Here is a 19,820-nt window from a genome sequence, read left to right on the forward strand (position 1 = left end):
ATTTTGTATTTTAATCTAACCTACTGGTGATTTAATTTCCAGAACTCAAAGGAAGCGTAATGCTCAAATATTTGAGGACGATCACGTATCAACCACTGTTTAATTTTGGAATGTGCCTACTTGCTTGACACAATATTTTACCATCTCAACAAATGTTTAGCCTTTTTTTTTTCACTTGACTAAAGAGAAATAAGTTTCACATTGCTTCATTCACCTTCTTATGTGCATATGCTGGGAAAGATTGGATGTTAAGAAAAAAAAAAAACTTCCTCATGTTCTCCCTACTACATCTAAATCTGTTTACCAATTTGAAGCTGCTAAAAAGCCCTGCATTCTCCTGCTAAATCAACTGGATGGCTAGAAACCAAACTGTAATGTAACAGGGGAAAAAAAATATATATCAATTTATTTTCGTGACAGAACATTCTTGAGAAGGTATAAAATTGTTCTGGTCTCTATGCCAGTTTTCTTTTTTCTTCCTTTCTGTCTTGCTTTTTAAAGGGCTTTCGGCTTTTAAGCCGATCCTTTTTATAGTTATGTAACAGTTCTAATATTTTGTGACATTTTGTATTATGACACTATAGATGAAATTGTCATCGGACTGACACTCTGTGCTGTTTATTCCTTAATTACAACTGTTAACACTGTAGAGAAGTGTGCTCATCTGCCAGCACATATTATGAAAACAACATTATTGTTACCCACACCAACACCCACTCAACAGGATATTTCCAAGATGGCAGTGTAAAGGAACTTATCAGCACAATGGATTTTTTTTTCCAGCCTGTCCTCTTGTCATCTTCTAAAACCACAAACTGGTTTGGAATTCAAAATGATGTGGACTCCCTTTACTAAGCAGGAGCTGCTTGTATAATTAGAAAAATTAGAATTTTTTTTTTTTTTTTTTTTTTTGAGCTCTCCAGTAGCGGTGGATTGAACAGTCTCAGAGCTATTCAGGGTTGTGACCCAAAGCTTTCTGACTGACAGTTGTTTGAGAAATAACAAAAATAGAAGGGAGAGGGAAGGGTAGATTTAAAGGTGAAAAGGTAAGAGAGGAGTTACTTGTATTCACAGGTTGGCGATCTTTAAAATCAACTCAAAATCCAGTGACCATTCACAGCTCTCCTAGTTCTTTTTTCAGAACCCAGTCTGAGCCTCCTGAAACTAGCTGCTTATTCAATGCTTAACAGTTCACTTCTTTCTTCCAGAATTTTTACAGGATCAGTTATCTATGAGGGACGAAACCCTATGACTCTGTTTCCTACTCAGTGTTACTACACTAAAGCAGTTGTCATAGTCTTTTCACCTGTTAAAAAACTAAAATGTAAGCAAACCTCTTGGATCCTGTGCCTTATCCTCTTAATAAAATAACTGAAAAGTAAAGATTCTAGAAAATGTCTAATCTGATATTCACTGTTTAGATGAGAATCATGGTATATGATTAGATTAAAAAAAAAAACAGCACACAACACTCAGCAACTTATTTAATCAACAGTCCATTTTCCAATATCAGCTTTTAACACACTTCCATGGGTTTGGTAGAAAACAAATTTATGGCACTGAAATAGCAGTAGATCTTCCGGTGAGAACCTGAAAGCTGCCGGTAGATCCTCAACCCTTCATTGTCGCAGAGGAGGCGATGAGGCTATCTCTCTGAGTCCTGAAGTCCCCGCAGCGACCTGAATGCTCTTTAATGTACAGCTTTACTCGACAGGTTTCTGAAATACTATGTGGAGAAGCTATTGCTGCGCCCTCTTTGGAATGGTATCTTCTGCTTCATTTCCATTTTCACTACAGGCAGGATACGGTGCTCTTCCTAAAAGAAACTGCTCCCATTTGGGAATGTATTCTTCTACTGATGCCCAGTAAAGAGTCTGGGGGGTGGGAAACATCCAAAAGTGAAAAAGCATATCAAGCAATTGAACTTGGCTCTTCATAATAGTCTAAATGTTTATTCCCTTAAGTGTGTGTGTGTGCGTGTACACACACACTCACAGACACTCACACACATACGTAGAATGCACTTCCTCTGCAGAATATTTTATGTTAATTTTAGAAAAAAAATCTGGCTACTTACTAGTGTTAATTTTCAAATTTCTCAGTAAAACCAGAGCCTGGCAGAATTACAGGTTTTACAATTTTATTGTGATTTTACACGCCCTCTTGTGGCCAATCATGTGATTATTCCCAGTAGTATCATTTATGGCCACAAAATCATTAAAAGTTCTTGTTTAATGTTTCTAATCCCATACCAAATGACTCCTCATACTATAATTACCACAATGAAATGATTCACTGTGAACAACTGCTTTAGAATTAACAGAAAAAGAAGTGACCTGGGATGAGATCAGGAACTGAAATATAAAGAGGATGATAACAGGATTCGGGTGAATTAACCCCTTAATTGTATGAGGGAGAAACATTAAAAATATGTATCCACTCTATCTTTTAGAAGAGCACTTCATGTGGCAAACTGTAGTTTCTTCCCACACTTATTTGGATAATGACAAAATAATACCAACACCACCTAGCTATTTTTAATTCAAATAACTTGGAAATTGAGGTGCTGTGTTTCTGCCTTGGCTGGAGCAGTCTTTAAGCTCCAGAAGCTCCAAATGCATCACTGGATCGCTGTCCATGAGCTGGGTGGTTTCTTGGTTGACTGTCCTAAGTAAGCTGCCAAAAACTCGGTGTCATAGGAGGGCATTTTATATGAGATCGTCACTATTGGTCTCATCTTGGGAGATTCAATCACAGTTAGCATTGGGGACACACTCTGAGCAGTAAAAAGGGGTGGGGTGGGAGGAACTTCCTAGCAGTCTGGTGGTTAGGGTGCGGCGCTTCCACAACAGGGGGCTTGGGTTCGACCTGTGGTCAGAGAACTAAGATCCCATGTGCTGCATGACCAAAAAAACAAAATACTGTCATTAAAAAAAAAAAAAGATAACGGGAGTTCTGAAAGCTGAAAATGGTAAGGGACTCCATTTATCTCTGCATCTATGCATGTGGTCTGAGAAGTAGCCTGACATACTTAAAACAGGGGCCATCCTGCTGTGCGAGACTAAGAAAAATACCAGCCAAGGCCTGTGGTTGGGTGTTTCTCCGCCATTCACGGCTGGATTAACCCCTATTGTGTGGGCCCTGTGCAGGCCAGGGTAAGGTATTGGAAAATTCAACAAAGAAAAAGACATGCCCAGGGCACAACTTTGAACGGGAGTTTTTTCTGTCCTTGATCACTGCCTTTTCTTATTACCCTGGATGACACAGAAGAGTGTGGGGCAAATTCTCAGCCTTTCGTTTTTGAGTCTGTTCACCTCCTTGGTTAGGCAGCAAGCAAAACTGCACTTAGATAAAGGTCATTAAAAATATAGTCAAACTATTTTATATGTAGCAAATTCCCTTTCAGCACACATACATGCATATACCAACTATGGTTTATTTTTGCCAGCCATCTTCTCAATCTGTTCTTGAACAGAGCAAAATCAAACAGACAAAAGCCGCGCTGTACTGCATGATAATATGCATTTAAACAGTGCTGGTTGCATTTTTCGGTGAAGAGACTGAGCTGTTACTTGTAACATCAGCCAACAGGAAAAGCATTTTGGTGAGGCTGTCATCTTAAGATTTAGTGCATATTTTCTGTTAGGATTTAACAAGAAAGTAGTTTCTAAGTGACTTGGTGAAAAGACACAAAGCCTTGAGAAAATTTTCACTTGACGTAAAAAATTTTTTAAAACCAAAATACTTACAGATTACTACAACGTACAAGGTATGGCACTGTGGACACAGAGAGATCAGATACATTTGGTGTATTTTCTTGAATGCAGAAAGCTGGGAAGTACACAGAGCCACTTAAAAGGCACTTCTGACAGAACAGGCTCTCTTGTTGGACATTTGTTCCTTAAGATTCTCACCTCGAGAGCAGCCACCTCAGGTGGTAGAGCTGGATGCATTCGAGTCTGGAGAGACTTCTCTGCCGCTTCTATGTCCTGAAACAGACAGAAGCATTTTTCAAAACATTCACACACACACACACAGCACCTCTAATAGCAGTATCTATATATTTCTAATCTCTTGCTTCATCTCTCTTCTGCATACACAGTTTAACTAACTCATGGAGATGATGCTGACAGAGAACTGATCACTGCTTAATTAACCAGTTGCAAATAGAGAAGGAAGCGTTTCTTATTTTAAAATAAGAGGCAGGGGATGGGGGTGGTACATCTAAGTTCTGCCATTTTCATTTTAAGTAGTTAGTAAATGCCAATAATTCTTGGAAAAAGAACTTCCTCTAAAACTGCTCAGAGGACTGACTTAGCTTTAAAATCCTTTAAAAACAGCCAGATGGATAAAATAGTCAAATATTCCGATACTAAAAACAATCAGATCCTCAGACCCACGCTAGGCTAACCTTCAAAGTAGAGAGTTGTGGTCTGTCTGGATCATCACATGGGATATTAATGACACACCGTTCATTTATGCAGGACTCCATATTTGAATTTCATACATAGGCAAATATTCCCTCTATTTAAAAGGTCCATGAGGTACTGAGTACTCTGCAACAAGAACCTTTCACAACGCTGTTTAGATTTTTAGTACCAGGTTTCTAAGCTAATCTCAAAGGCAAATTTTATTGTGAGGTAGTATATCCTTCAGCTCATGGCATTCAAGCACTGTGTGTTACTAAGTACTTCATCATGCAGATATTTATGTTTTCTCTTATGGATGTAGAAACACAAGAGTATTTAAGCTTGATTCATACTTCAGGAACGATTTTATCTAGATCTATACATAAAGTTAATGCCCAGAAACATATGACTTTGCAAGTCGTTACGGAGATACTCAAGCCCTGTGTGGTGAATTCTCCCCAAATCAGCACCTCTGCCGTCGCTTGCTTGGTTAGGTCTGTCCAGTTCACAGGGCCACTGCTGGGAAGGCTGTGGAAACGCTGTCTCTCAGCTTAATAAGTTGATAGAAAAGAGAAAGTTCTCTGCTCCATGGAGAAGCACAGGAGCGATCTGAGTACAGGGCTGTTGGACAGAAGGAGAGCGATGGAAAAGGGCGTGGGAGTGGGGTGTGAAGAAGCCAACGCTGAACAGGAGAAAAGAGATAGCAGATGGCAGCGGCGGGAGCAAGGAATGGGTGTGAAATGGAAAAGGGAAAAACAGGAAATTCCCTAAAGGGACTCCCCAAAGTCGCACAACCATTAGTGCACCTGCTGTCTGGAGGAAGGTGATTTGAAGGGGAAAGAAAACGATTTAGGGATAAAAAGCCCATCTATTCGCATGTCTATCCCATACCAGCAGTTCACGACCAACACGCAGGCTTAGAGGGCTTTTGATGTCAATGATACAACAGACAGGGGATACCAACTCTTCTGTTTACACCGAGATTCAACAAGGTTCTGGAAAAACCACTTTATACATCTAGGAATCAAACAAAACTCACAACCCCAAAGTTGCCTGAACTGGGAGATCTAAGTGCTACTAACACCTATAAGCAAGATTAAACATTTTTCTTAAAGATCAGAAAATAAGAAAACCGAGTATCTTGTAGAGAAGAGCAGATTTGCAATGGAAAGAGCAGACAGGTGGAGAGGGACGCATGGCCTGGAAAAGCAGGCCCAAGTCCGCCGAACCCAGCTGTCATCTCTGCAGCATTTGGACAGGGATTATCACCCCTCGAGAGAACTTCCTTAGCTCAAGTCATATTTCACTTCCTTCGATGTTTCGCTCACCTCTCGGACTCCTGCTCCTCCTCTTCTCCTTGGCTGGCTCTTTTTTTTTCTCTCATTAATCCTCAGCGTGGGCTTTCTTAAGATTTGAGACATCTGGCCCCATCTTTTCACTTTTTCTCCCTCCAAGATTGTCTCTGATCTAGTATCAATTATTATTGTAGACGGATGGCTAGTTTCTTTCCTGGCCCTTAATTCTCAACCTGATAAAACTAAACTCATCTTTTCCCACTGAATGTATTAAATGTATACTAGTGGGAATTCTGTCCACTCAGATACCTATGCTGTATCGTGTAATTCCACATCTTCTTATTCCTGCCATTTAAAAATTCAGCGCTCCCTATATTATTCTTTCAGGATGTCTCCTCTGGCCTTTTCATGTGATTCTTAATGCCGTGGCCTTCTAATTCCACTTCTTCATTCCACAAATACTTAATGCTTACTTGTACTCATGCCTAGGCCATATTGTACTTTCATACATTCATAACTTGGAATTGATTAGTTCTGCTAAAAACTACTTTCAATATGTCCTCCCCTAAATTGAAAAAAAAAAATTAATTGGTACCCACAAAACAGAGGATCAAGCAGGCATTCCTTAGCCTGACTCAGAATCTCAGCAATTTGACGGCAGCCTTCTGTAGCAAGTTGTATCTTAATCCTTCGACATAAGAACCTTCTTTTTCACTATATGCTGGCCGAAGGAAAGGACTATGTCTCATATAACCTTTAAGCATCTGAGACTCTAACAAGTGCAGGGTATGTACTAGGTACTGAAATATTCAGTAAGTAAATACAGGCTGAAGGGTCAAAGAATCCTGAGTATAAATCAGAAACTTAAAAAAAAAAACACGAAAAAGAAAAAAGTACCCAAGGGGGTAGGGGAAGAAAAGGAAGAAAGAGGAGAACAGGGGCTTGTTGGCCAGATTTACCTGACTATCTTGTTGTCCTGTTGTATAGCCTTGTCACTAGACCATTTAAAATTGTATGCAGTTAGAAAACCACTGAAAAAGCAGTCCCTACAAACTGAAAATAAACAGATCTAACTGCTTTCTAGTTGGTGGCATAACCACACAGAGAATAAATATATTACGTGACCTTAGAACACAATATTTTGAGTGAGCACCCCTAGTGGGATACACCCTAAGGACAAAAAGAATCTTAGTAAAAGCGTCTTACTGGAAACCATTCTGTATAATCACACGGATGGTGACAGTGTTGCTGGATCACAGGATATAAGGTACAGAAGTGGTTGTGCTGGTGTTGGAAACTTCTTTGGGAACAGATTTTGGATTTGAGAAAAAGAAGTCGGAGGTATAAAATCTATGATTTTAAGTTAAAAGCCTTGCAAACTGGAATCCTGGAATTTCTGATAGCTCTTATCTTAAAAAAAAAAAAAAAGACACAATAAATACCACCATTGCCCAGACAGAGGGCTCTGAACATATTTCCTACCAAAAGGATCCAGGGCTCCTTGGAACAGTGGCTGCTCCGGGTCTCAGCAACAAACGCACATGATGAGCCTGCAATGTCTCATCAGAACAGAAAGGAGACTGTCATGCTGCTGAGATCGCAGCAGAGGCATTCAGGAGCTAGTCTGAAGAGGTTCCCACTTGTTAAAAATGGGACAAGTTGAGAATAGGAATAAATATTGAAATGTATTGAAACATTTCCAATCCAGGACACCTAAAAAAACAACAGCAACAAAACACAAAACAATATAAAAAACAACCAAAACCAACAACACCAATTGGTCACTTTTGCAGGAAAGTAGAGAGCCAACCTATTATTCTGAAAACTAAATGGAATCAAGCATTCATCATGCTTTTTCCTCTATGAAATATATGTCAGTGTAATCAAATAATTGATGAGGACAAGTGTCTTTTAATGTAACTAATCAGCAGTTGAATGAGAAGGAATACAAGAATTTGAATACTGCTTTTTATAACCCCTAATGAGTATACTTAGGCAGTGATCATCAATGCCTAACATTCCAAAAAAAGAGAGACAGCTGGCATTATGGAAGTGTTCTTCCCAAAAACACAGAATCTGAATCTACTCAGGCCTCTCTAATCTGCACTGTTAATGGAATATTTCTTAGCCTCAAGTAGCTGCTGAGCACTCGAAATATACAAGTCTGAATTAAGATGTGTTGTGATGTACAATACACACTGAATTTTGAAGGTCTAGTAAGAAAACAGAATATAAAATATTTACTAACTCTTAATAGCAATTACATTTGAAATATGTTTGAAATCTTAACATTTTATTTAATCTGTTTAGGTTGACATTATTAAAATTAGTTCCTTGGAAATTTAAAATTACATATGTGGCTTTACTGTTGCACAACACAACTTAGATCTGTCAATTATATTAAAAGGAATGAGGGGGAGCAGAGAAACATGTTAAATGAGTACCTCAGTGGTGGAAGTAGCGATACCCAGAAACTCAACAGGACAAATGACCCAGTTCCTTTAACAAATGTATTAAAAGGGAGGATAAAAGAGCAGGGAGTACTGTGAGAAATTCAGGAAACCTATCAATTACAAGTTGACTTTTATTTGGAACCTGATTAGCTATTTGAGGGTTTATTGTTAATTTCTTAGGTTGACACTGACATTTTGAATTTGATTAAAACAGTCCTTATATTTTAGTGACAGACACTGAAATAAAGAGATGTACTGAAATATTTATAGGTGAAAGAATTCTGGTCTGAGGTTAGCTTCAAAGTGATGTGAGGGGGTAGAACAAGCTGGCTGTGTTCTGACAATGATTCAATGTGGGTGATAAGTACATGAAAACATTCTTCTATTTCTTCTTTTGCATAGTTGTGAGATTTTTCATAGCAATTAAAAAGCAAGCTTCCAGTGGATGACGGTATAACTGTTACTCTATGGCATGACTCGGGAGCCTGTATAAATAAGTTGACTCCTAAATAGGAAGAGGAAGGAGCACAAAGCATCATGTACCAAGATCTGTCTTTCCTCCTCCCTGCCTACATCCGTCCCTCCCCATCGAGCTGTGGCTGGGCTAGGTTTAATCTTTTAAGCTGCTGGAGGGGCAACTTCTGGGATACAAAAAATAAGATATTAAAGGCATGAAGTGCAAGGGTCATTGGTACAAAGAACACAGAAACATGTGTTAAACATATGCATCAGGGAAAGTGAAAATGTGAGAGGAAAGAGGCGACACGTGGGCCGGCGAGTACTGGCCATCCTGGGTGGCAGTTCTGACTGCCAGCTGCCCCGTGGAGGCTTCCAGGATGTCCCTGAAGGAAAGCACCGGCCTCATGTCTAATCTGCTGGAGGACACTCTCATTCTTCCTCACTCTGTCCTGTTGGTCCGTCTCACAAGAGGATGTCTGTTACCAAAAAAGCATCTTTTGGGGTTTAAACTAAATTTTGTGGAGGGAAAGGTGGGAGAGAGGGTGGTTTATATCATGGAAATATTTGTAGAAATAAAATATTTTCTGGCTTCTAAGTCCATTGATGTTTGATTTTAAAAGGCAGATAAGAGTTAATTGTATTAACGGTAACAGAAGAAAAATCACTGAGCCAGGGTTCAAAATCCACTGTCTTCTATGATATTTACTGACTAAACCCTCACTGTGAATTTTCTTCACTACTTAGATTCATATACATTTTTTACTAAGTTGGAATCTTTGATGGGATTACTCTCATTCCCCTTTTAAAAGCAGTCTTTGATATTTGTGCTAATTTATTTATTCAAATGCAACTAAAGAAAATTTTTCTTGGGATTTTACTAAATCTAAAAATAATTTTGTGACAGATGACTTAGAAAAAAATCCTAGTTTCCCCAGTCAGGATTAAGGCTTATGTCTTCATTTAAGTTTTCCCTTAAAACTGCCACTGAAGTGTAATAATTATCTTCATAGCAGTCATGCAGATCCTTTGTTAAGAGCATTCTCAAGTATGTATTTTATAATTTTATTGGTAGTGTGATTGTGATCTCTATTTTCCACCTGTATACATAGGATTGCTATTGATTTTTATATGTTTATGGTTTACCCATTAATTTTACTCAACTCATACTAGTTTTGAAACAACTTGGTCTTCTCTTAAGTATAAAGACATGTCATTGAAAGATGCTAGTGTTGTATCTTTCTTTCTTAAAGCTCATGCCCTTTTAGTGTTCATGATACTGTTCAGAACATGGGAATAAGGTCAGATAATGGGCAGTATACAGTCATCCTTATTTTGTTTACTATATTATAGGAGTGCTACCAGGTTTTAAGGGCACCATTTTCCATTGCACTCGGTACTTAAGTACCTATCCTGCTATAACTTAATCTCTTTCTGTATGTGTGTGTGTGTGTTCGGGGGGAATCGTATTCCTTGACTGCGGATCAAATCTGTGCCCCCTGCATTGGGAGCAGAGTCTTAAGCACTGAACTGCCCGGGAAATCCTGTTTAATCTGTTCTTGCAAAGGGATGTTAGGAGTGATACATTATGGTTTTTCTCATCTCTATAAATTAAGGGATTAGCCCAGATCAGTGGTTTCCCCAGTTCTTTAGAGCCATGGCAGTAGAGTCAAGGAAGGGATTGTAGGCCTTTGGGCCAAAGCAGGACCGCTTGTATCTACTGCATGTGCTCAGTCACGTCTGAATCTTTGTGACCCTGTGGACTGTTGCCTGCCAGGCTCCTGTGTCCATAGTATTTCCCAGGCAAGAATACTGGAGTAGGTGGCCATTTCCTCCTTCAGGGGATCTTCCCAACCAAGGGGTTGAACTCGCATCTCCTGCATTGGCAAGTGGGTTGTTTACCACTAAGCATCGGGGAAGACCTTTAATTTACATCTGTGGGAAAAGTTTTTATGCTAAAAAACAAAACAAAACAAAAAAGACTTAAGATGAGAATCTAAAGCTATATGCTTTTTACAGTCTTTCCCAGCTCAATTCTGTAATCATGTCCTATTTATCTTAACAATAACTTCTGTGGGAGAGCCACTAAAATTATATCCCTCGTATATAAAAATTATATATGAGGGAAAGGACAAAAAAAAAGGTTGCATATCCAATTATTCAAAGCAACTAAACACACATGTTAAAAAACAGGGAGAAATTGTGTCTCTAACTTTACCTGGGATGTAAGAGAGTTAAAAAATGTTTATAAAAAGCTGAAAGGAAATATAGAAAAATATACTGATTTCTAGACAAGCAGATGATATAGAAGGTTTTCCATCTTTGCTCTTTCAAGTTTTTTTTTATAATGAGAGTATATTTTTTTGATAATTAAGGGAAAAAACACCATACCAAACTGGTTTCTCAAGACTATGAAACTAGGTTCATTACCTTCCTTCTAGATATGACAGTGATTTCTTAGCTACCTCCTTAAATCTCTCCATTTTTGAAATTACTTTGCTAAATAGCAAGTGAATCTTTCTTAAAAACTCTTTCATATGTTTAAGTCTTGCTGGTTTTTTGTTGTTGTTGTTGTTTTGCTCACAACACTATATTATCTCTACATACCAAGTCTCAACTTCATTTCGTCTCACAATATATATTCAGCCTGTTTCCTGGAGCTTTCCAAGGCAGTTAGCTTAGGATCCCATGAACATTAATAGGCCATTCATTCTTCTTCTGGTCTTGGCTTTTCCTTGAGAACTCAATGGAATGTCTTCCCGGTTAGCTTAGCGTCTTCTCTGAGACCTCATAGAATATTCTAGCTCTCCAAGAGTTTTTAACACTTCTAAAGTGCTAACTAAGTACTTTAACACTCCTAAAGTGCTGAGTACCCTGGAGGAGGGTGTGGCAACCCACTCCAGTATTCTTGCCTGGAAAATCTCCATGGACAGAGGAGCCTGGTGGGCTACAGTCCATGGGGTCGCAAAGAGTAGGACAAAACAGAGCGACTGAGCACACAGCAAAGCGCTGAGTATTCCACAGCATGTAATTAACATTTGATCATACAAGGTCTCTATTTTATGTATATTTTAGGTCATGAACAGAGCCTGTAAGCTACTTGATGCAAAGGACCTAACTTGTAGCTATTTTGTTACCCTCACTTTCTGCTCAGAACTAGCTCAAGAGTAAAGAGCTGGGCATTCGTCAAATACTTGGGCATTAAAAGGAAGACAATATTACCTGCACTCACCGATATTACCTGCACTTGCCGTAACAAGTAGCAAGCAAGCGGTGAAGACTTCCAATTTGGATTTTCTGACTTTTCAGAGCAACTTCTAGATTACCCTATATATTTCCATTTAAAAATAAATATTGCAAATACCATTGGGCAAGTAAGACATATGGCAATATAGAATGCTTTGGTAGCACTATGGCTGTGACTTAAATTACTGTGGATCAAACTGCCAGAAGCTGAGAAGATAACTGAATTTTCCTCTTCCTTTATCCTCTAGTGAGGACAGAAGAGAACTACATCATGCCTATCGATGAAAATATTTAACAATAAAAAACTGAAAACACTGCTTTATAACTTAAATAATATAGCCTTACTACCAAATGTTTTAGTCATAGGATCTCTTGGAAGCTCGAATGGAAGCAAACTTTAGGGTTTTAATTATGGATGAAGCCATACAATTCTGGAAGCAAAGTACAGCAAGCAGCCAAAAATGTTACACATATGATTTTACTCCAAATGGGCACACTGGCCAAATGGTGAGGCCCTGCGCAGTCACATACTTTGACCACCTCCTCCATCACCATCAGAGAAGATCCTGGGAAATCTGTTACCTTAGATACGAAATCTGTATATTGACTGTGGCCCCAGGAGGGCAAAATCAAATTGTTTCGAGCATATTATAGGTACTTTATCATGTTTCAGAATCTCCCTACAAATAAAAGAAGATGGAAGATAGAAGCTATGTCTTTTTTTTTCTTTTTTTTTTTTTGGTTGCGTTAGGTCTTAGTTGCGATACGGGCATGAGGAATCTTAGTTCCCTGACTAGGGATCCAACTCACGTCCCCTGCATCAGAAGACGGATTCTTAACCACTGGACTGCCAGGGAAGTCCCCAGGAGCTATGACTTGTATTTATTCTTGCACAGAGGTGACTTTCAAGTTCTTTTTATAGTGATTGATTTTTCATTAGCCTAAGCAAAGCTTAGGCTTTCATTTGAATAAGTGAGACACCATGCTTCTTGTCCAGTTAACATGAATTTAAATAGTCGTGTATCAACTCAAAGGAATTGCATAAATCAAAGTAATGAAATTGAATTAAAACATTTTTGCAAAAGTTGGGAAAATAGGTTTAATTCAGAGAATCTTACCTTTAAAAGACTAACATTCCTTTGTAAAGCAGCCTTAGCTGCTTGTGTCTGAGAGGCCCTTCCCTTGTTTTGATCTTCAGGTTTATTCTCCATTTGTTGAAGTAACATTAATCTTTGGGATACTCTACAAAAAAATGAAGATTATGTAAAGATTTTAAAAAAACTTTTTATTGCTTGGCCAATATAAATCATTTCTTAATTGCACCTCACTCCCAGTTCAACCTACTTTGAAAGCCAGTTACTATATGTCAGTTAATAAGACAGTGAAAAACTTAGGTAGTTCAGCAAGTCTTCAGTCTTAGTGAAATTATTTTTATTTTCCTATTTACACTGTAAGTACACACTTGTGTTTTTTTAACCTCTCTAGTCTTGAAAGTATTTTAAAGTGTTGGAAAATATTTAGTGAAAATGCAAACTGTAATCCATATCCCTTTGTACACATACTTATATATACCTCCCCACACATACATTGGTATGACTTGCTATACAAAACCTTCTGCTTAACACTTCAGTACCCCTGAATCTTATGTTACACATTTAGAATTGTGCTAAACTTCCATATGTTTGAAGAAGCAATAAAAATATTTTTTTCCTCTTTTTCCAAGAGAAAGATGATGGTTCCATATATGAGTGAGAGGCTGTGTGTACACATGCATTCTCACAACATGGTAAAACTACTTGAAGATGTAGAAAGTTGTAAATAAATTATCAAACTACTTTGTTATATATAATGGACTTCAAAAGTTTCTCTATGGTTAAATACTCCTTTTATAAGTGTTTAGTCTTATTAAGTGATCAAATGGGAAAAAATACCAGTGGTGCAGTAACAGTCTAACTATTTCTCAAAGAGTTGAGATTCTCAGGAAACAGTATGTTGCACAGGGTTGTTCTTGAGAGTAGAAATAAAAACCTAGGTCTTTGAAAAGTCATTGTCATAAGAAAAATACCTTAGAAGGCCACGGCAGAGAGGCTAGTAATTAGAGAAAAGCAAAACATGAGAGCCCACAAACAGAGGTTAGAGAAGGGTTAATACTAAATAAAAGTGCAGGACTGGCCATATAATTTGCAGAGCCTAGTGCAAATGAAAATTTTGCTCCTAGACTAAATCTAGTGCAGGGCCTGTGACTATTCCAGTCACATTCTCATGAAAGCTGGCCTTGGTAAAAGGCTTAGAGAAGTTCATTGAATAGCAGTGTAGAGCATAGAGCGGCTAAGAGGGAGAGTGAATTTCTCTAGATATTAGTAACAAGAAGTTAAAAGACATAAAACACAATTAGACCTTTTAATCTGTGTTATTCTTGAGGGGTAATGACGTTCCTTGAAACCAAAATCTCTCAAGTGTCACAAAAAATGACACACATACAGATTTTTAAGTTTTCCTGTGCACACAGTGTCACTAATAAAGCCAGTACAGTGTATACATTGAGATTAGCCTTTTAAAAACAACAACAACAGCAACTTACATTTTTTCATGTCTTTTAGAAAGGCGAATTTCTTGAGTGAACAGAGACGTCATCTTTAATCAAAGCTGCCTTGATAAGCTTTCTGCTAAACAGTAAGGACATTTAAAGTTATTTCTACCTCGTGGCCTTAGCTTTGCAATATTTGATCATTCACCACCTCAATCTGTTGGTTCTGTCTCAGAAGGGAAAAATACAGCTTGGGCTGTAATGATGTTTTTAAATGCATTCTTTCATTTTACATATGTTTACTCAAAATGCATAGTTTCCCAGGTGCATCCCAGAACACTGACACAGGTAAACACAGCATACTTCCCCTGTTTCTCCCCCACCTCCCTGCAACCACGCACACACTTTAACCTTAATCAGAAATCAAAACAAACAAGCAGCTGGTACCAAGACTAGTAAACATTTTATTGAATCAACAACAACAAAAAAAAAAATCCACTGTGTATAATTCAGAGAAACACCATCCCTCAGGCACACAGAGAGACAAACAAGTATGAAAACCAACTGGAAACTCATGGTCTTTCCTTTTTTGGAAGACTGCCCAGTTCTACGATCTCTCTTCCAAATGGGGAAGTATTTTTCATGCCTAACCGTGGAGAAAAGCACATTAAAGTGGTTTCACCTTACCCTGGCTGCTCTGGACTCTTCATTAGGGGAGTTTGGGAAAACCCATTTTCACAAAACACTGTATACCATAAGCAAGCTCACCTTGGTAAAAGTGCCTGGGCCGATACAGACAGAGGTCTAGTGAACTACTTGGATGGCTGTGAGTCTGAAGGCAAATCATCTGGTTGGGTGCAAGGATTGAAGTTTCCTGACTGCACAAAGGAAGAATGCAACTAAGCCGAAATAATGTAATTTTTAAAAAAAGAAATGAAAATTCAGTCTTAGAATGAAGCGCTGGCTTTCCTAAATTTTATGAAACTAATACTGGTTGTCTGCTCGTCGCCTCCGTGTCCAGAGCTGTTAAAAAAAAAAAAAAAATCCTTCAGCACACACAAAGAAACTTTGAGCAAAACCGAGGAAAATGGAAATACTGCCCTGCCCTCAACGGGTTTCTTCCTGAAGATACCTCTCTATTTTCAGCACCGCGGACAGCAATCGCGCGCAGGCTAGCCCGGAAGGGGTCGAATTACAGATACTTCCGACGAAATCACGACAGGCCTTTCTCCCGGTTTCGAATGCAGTGTCAAGGAAATCGCTGGAAGTGAGTCCATGGTAACTTCTTTTCTGTGTCGACCAGCATCAGCACTTAGAAAAAGTCTGCCTTCTGAGACGAAGATCTGCAGCTTTTCGGAGTCATCAGTTCACCAACCACTGCAACTCTCGCTTACTCTGGAAGGACTCGGGAACTTTCCTCATCGCCCTACCTCTTCCCCTTTAACGGCATCCTCGCCACCAGCGCGCAGCTGTCCTTCGGACACTCGGAGCACTCACCCACCGGCCGTCCTACTGTTGGACCTCACTCACAGAGCCCCGTACTGACTTCTTCCGGGAAGGCGCGCCACAGACTCTGCGGACGTTGGGTCTCCGCGCAGGCGTGGGCGTGGCCACGCCACCAAGCTGCGCAAGCGCAATGCGAAGTGATGTCATCACGTGCTTATAATAAAAGGAGCGTATCTAGCACCAAACGCTAGTGAAGTAAGGCGGCTCCGAAGAAGGACTGTGAAGTCACAAACTAGGTGAAAAATCACTTCGGTGGTAGCTTAATTTCAAGCCTCTTGTAAGCGTACCTGCATGTATTGAAAATACTTTAGAGACTGAAAATGGTTTCTTAGAAGCCAGAACATCACAGTAGAATGTGGAGGGGGGAAAAACACTTAAGAGTCCTGCAAAGTGTTTAAAACAGACTTTACAATCAGGATTCCCAGGTGGCGCTAGTGGTAAGACCTCGCCTGCCAAAGCAGGAGACTAGGAAAGGCGGTTTGGTCCGTGGGTTGGGAAGATCCCCTGGAGATGGAAATGGTGGCCCATTCCAGTATTCTTGCCTGGAGAATCCCATGGACAGAGGAGCCTGGTGGGCTACAGTCTGTGGGGTTCCAAGAGTCAGACTCGACTGAAGTGACTAACCACGTAAGCACAGTCAGGTCCACAAATGCCCAAGGAACAGCTTCAGAGAGCTTCACCCTGGGCGTCTGATGCTGAGCCGGACAGCAGAGCTCTTCCTGCTTGTAGGGCAGCCCCCATAGGGATAATAATGCTGATTTTTTCACTTGTTGAGAAATATGCGTATCAGTCCCTGTATTTCTGTGGATGATCTCATTCACTGAATCCCCACAAGGCCTGGTGAGATAGATGCTATTCTTCTCATTTGACAGACAAGGAAACAAACTTGATCATTGATTTAAGTGGTAGCTGGAAGCCATCAGAGCCTCCGTTAGATTTCCCACAGCCCTCTGGACAAAAACATTGGAGAATAATCCTTCGGTGTTGTAAAGTACATTCTTAAACATTCCCATTGAAAGAACTTTGTAAGTTACATGGTAGTATCCTTAATTACAGAGTAAAATACTGAGGTTCAGGAGAGATAATGTTTACTTTCTGAAGGTTACTGAGTTGGTAAAGGGCAAAGAGCTAGGACTCCATTCTAGGTGTTTAAATTTTGTATTTTTCTTCCAGAATATCTACATCAAATTTATCTACTGCTTGAGGACTACTGCACTTATGTGTTTTCTTCGCTTGGAAAGCCCTTTCCCCAGATACTGACATAGACTCAGTTCTTATCTTTCAGTGCTGCTTCGTCCTGAAGCTCCAGTAGAGGATCGCAAGTCTGACTCTTCACTCTTCATGCTCCTTCTCCTGCTTTGCTTCTCTCCAGAACACAGTATCATTCCACATATTTTCTAATCACTTGTTCATTTGTTTAGGAGGCACCTCCAACTAGAATTTGAACTTCCTTTTAATTGTCTCTTTTTATTTGCTGAGCTGTTGAAACTGCCTGACTATAGGTGCTGAGTAAATATTGTTGAATGAATGGGTTAAATAACTGCCCTGTTGAAATTGCATCATAATGTAAGAGAGCTGTGTCTTCAGTTGCTAGGACTTTAGCTTTACTTCACTTCAGTTCAGTCGCTCAGTCATGTTTGACTCTTTGGGACTCCATGGACTGCAGTATGCTAGGCTTTCCTGTCCATCACCAACTCGTGGAGCTTGCTCAAATTCATGTCCATCAAGTTGGTGATGCCATCCAAACATCTCATCCTCCATCGTCCCCTTCTCCTCCTGCCTTCAATCTTTCCCAGCACCAGGATCTTTTCTAATGAGTCAGCTCTTCACATCAGGTGGCCAAAGTATTGGAGCTTCAGCATTAGTCCTTCCAATGAATATTCAGGATTGATTTCCTTTAGGATTGACTGGTTGGATCTCCTTGTAGTCCAAGGGACTCTCAAAAGTCTTCTCCAACACCACAGTTCATAAGTATCAATTCTTTCACACTCACCTTCTTTATGGTCCAACTCTAACATTCATACATGACTGCTGGAAAAGCCATAGCTTTGAGTAGATGTATCTTTGTCAGTAAAGTAATGCCTCTGCTTTTTAATATGCTGTCTAGATTGCTTATAGCTTTTCTTCCAAGGAGGAAGCTTCTTTTAATTTCATGGCTGCAGTTGCCATCTGCAGTGATTTTGGAGCCCAAGAAAATAGTCTGTCACTGCTGCCATTGTTTTCCCATCTATTTGCCTTGAAGTGATGGGACTGGATACCATGATCTTAGTTTTTTGAATGTTGAGTTTTAAGCCAGCTTTTTCACACTCCTCTTTCACTTTCATCAAGAGGCTCTTTAGTTCTTCATTACTTTTTGCCATAAGGGTGGTGTCATCTGCATATCTGAGGTTATTGATATTTCTCCCAGCAATCTGTATTCCATCCTATGCTTCCTCCAGTCCAGCATTTCACATGATGCACTCTGCATATAAGTTAAATAAGCAGGATGACAGTATACACCTTTAGCTTTACTTAATAAAGATTCAAAAATAGACTTCTAAATGGTCTCGTGTTGTAGAAATAGAATAAAGTTATTGCATGGTGACAAGGCATTCTTGTTTATCTTTTATTAAAGTTAACAAGGATTTTTCTTAAATTGGTAATGCACTGCATGAAGTAGAGAGCTGGGAGACAGCACATTAAAGCATTGGTATGTTGCTTAAAACAAACTTCGCACCTCTCTTCTTCATGTAAACTTGCATAGTTTGACACAACTGGGTCAAATCCAGGTCTTTGACCTTTGAACCCAGTTTTTTTCGGTTATTTCCTGCCTTGGCAGTGAACTATGGAATGCTTTGGAAATTTTCTTGCAATTTTTAAGAGAATATAAGTAGGGCTACCTCACAGACACTTAGAGATAATTTATTTTCCAGTATTTACTCTCTGCCTAAAGATCTGCTATGATAGGTCCCCTCCTCCTGATGTAACCCATGATTGAGCCTGTGAGATGCCTGGCTGGGGAGAAGAATCTCTGGCATTTCACAGGCTAGCTATTAACATACAGCTTCTGTATTCACTATGTAAGTTTAGATACTTTCTGGAGTGAGGTATTCATGCTGCTGCTGCTGCTAAGTCGCTTCAGTTGTGTCCGACTCTGTGCAACCCCATAGATGGCAGCCCACCAGGCTCCCCCGTCCCTGGGATTCTCCAGGCAAGAACACTGGAGTGGGTTGCCGTTTCCTTCTCCAGTGCAAGAAAGTGAAAAGTGAAAGTGAAGTCGCTCAGTCGTGTCCGACTCTAGCGACCCCATGGACTGCAGCCTACCAGGCTCCTCCGTCCATGGGATTTTCCAGACAAGAGTACTGGAGTGGGGTGCCATCACCTTCTCCGGAGGTATTCATGGCATACCATAAAAATTATGGTAATCTACTAAGTATCACTTGGTCCGTAATGAGGCCTTCTTTAAATCTGCGGTGGTTATTGCTTCCTAACCCTAGACTAGTTCTTTGCATTAGTATACCATAATTATCCCCTTAGCCCTTCATGTCCATGAGGAATTTCATGGAGAGAGGAGCCTGACAGGTTTACAGTCCGTAGGGTCAGAAAGAGTCGCACACAGCTGAGTGACTAACACATGTGATTTAGTTATAAAGATTTATTTATTAAGCATCTGTAAGAGCCTAGAGTCTGGCTGGGCTGTTAAGGCATATGCGAAGCTACAGGATGATGATTAACAGAATAAAAATGGCTACTACCTATTGACTGCATGTTCCATGGTAAGCTCTTTGCATGAATTACTCTTCTAATCCTCGTAACTGTCCCATGAGCAGCAGTGCCAAACTCTTATTTTCCCCGTGTTCATAGCTGAGAAAACCAAGACTTAGTTTTGACTGATTTAAATGACTTAAGAGCCCACTGCTAGTAAATGGACACCAGCTTGTTTGATGTT

The 19,820-nt window shown here is 39.6% G+C and overlaps 2 protein-coding genes across 7 annotated transcripts in view; one reads left to right on the top strand and one right to left on the bottom strand.

Moving 5' to 3' along the window:
• FEZF2 (FEZ family zinc finger 2) overlaps nucleotides 1–19,820 on the top strand; it is a 126,379-nt gene that overhangs the window by 50,150 nt on the left and 56,409 nt on the right. The gene's annotated exons all lie outside the window — the stretch shown is intronic.
• Nucleotides 1,471–16,009, bottom strand: C21H3orf14 (chromosome 21 C3orf14 homolog). Of its 3 annotated transcripts, XR_006547480.1 has the most exons (7): nucleotides 15,519–16,009; nucleotides 15,155–15,409; nucleotides 14,441–14,525; nucleotides 12,978–13,101; nucleotides 7,187–7,417; nucleotides 3,915–3,989; nucleotides 1,822–1,874 (listed from the first exon to the last, which is right to left on the bottom strand). XR_006547480.1 is itself a non-coding variant. In XM_044934036.1 (6 exons), the coding sequence occupies exons 3-6, from the start codon at nucleotides 14,491–14,493 to the stop codon at nucleotides 1,740–1,742; spliced, it is 387 nt and encodes a 128-aa protein (XP_044789971.1). In that variant the 5' UTR covers nucleotides 14,494–14,522; nucleotides 15,155–15,409; nucleotides 15,519–16,003; the 3' UTR covers nucleotides 1,471–1,739. The 3 variants fall into 3 exon arrangements, 2 of the variants coding, with proteins under 2 accessions (XP_044789971.1, XP_006063042.2); XM_044934036.1 differs by lacking the exon at nucleotides 7,187–7,417 and having other exon boundaries at nucleotides 1,471–1,874; nucleotides 14,441–14,522; nucleotides 15,519–16,003; XM_006062980.3 differs by lacking the exon at nucleotides 7,187–7,417 and having other exon boundaries at nucleotides 1,471–1,874; nucleotides 15,519–16,003.

Source organism: Bubalus bubalis, chromosome 21 (genome assembly GCF_019923935.1).
Source record: "Bubalus bubalis isolate 160015118507 breed Murrah chromosome 21, NDDB_SH_1, whole genome shotgun sequence".
Taxonomy (NCBI): Eukaryota; Metazoa; Chordata; class Mammalia; order Artiodactyla; family Bovidae; genus Bubalus; species Bubalus bubalis.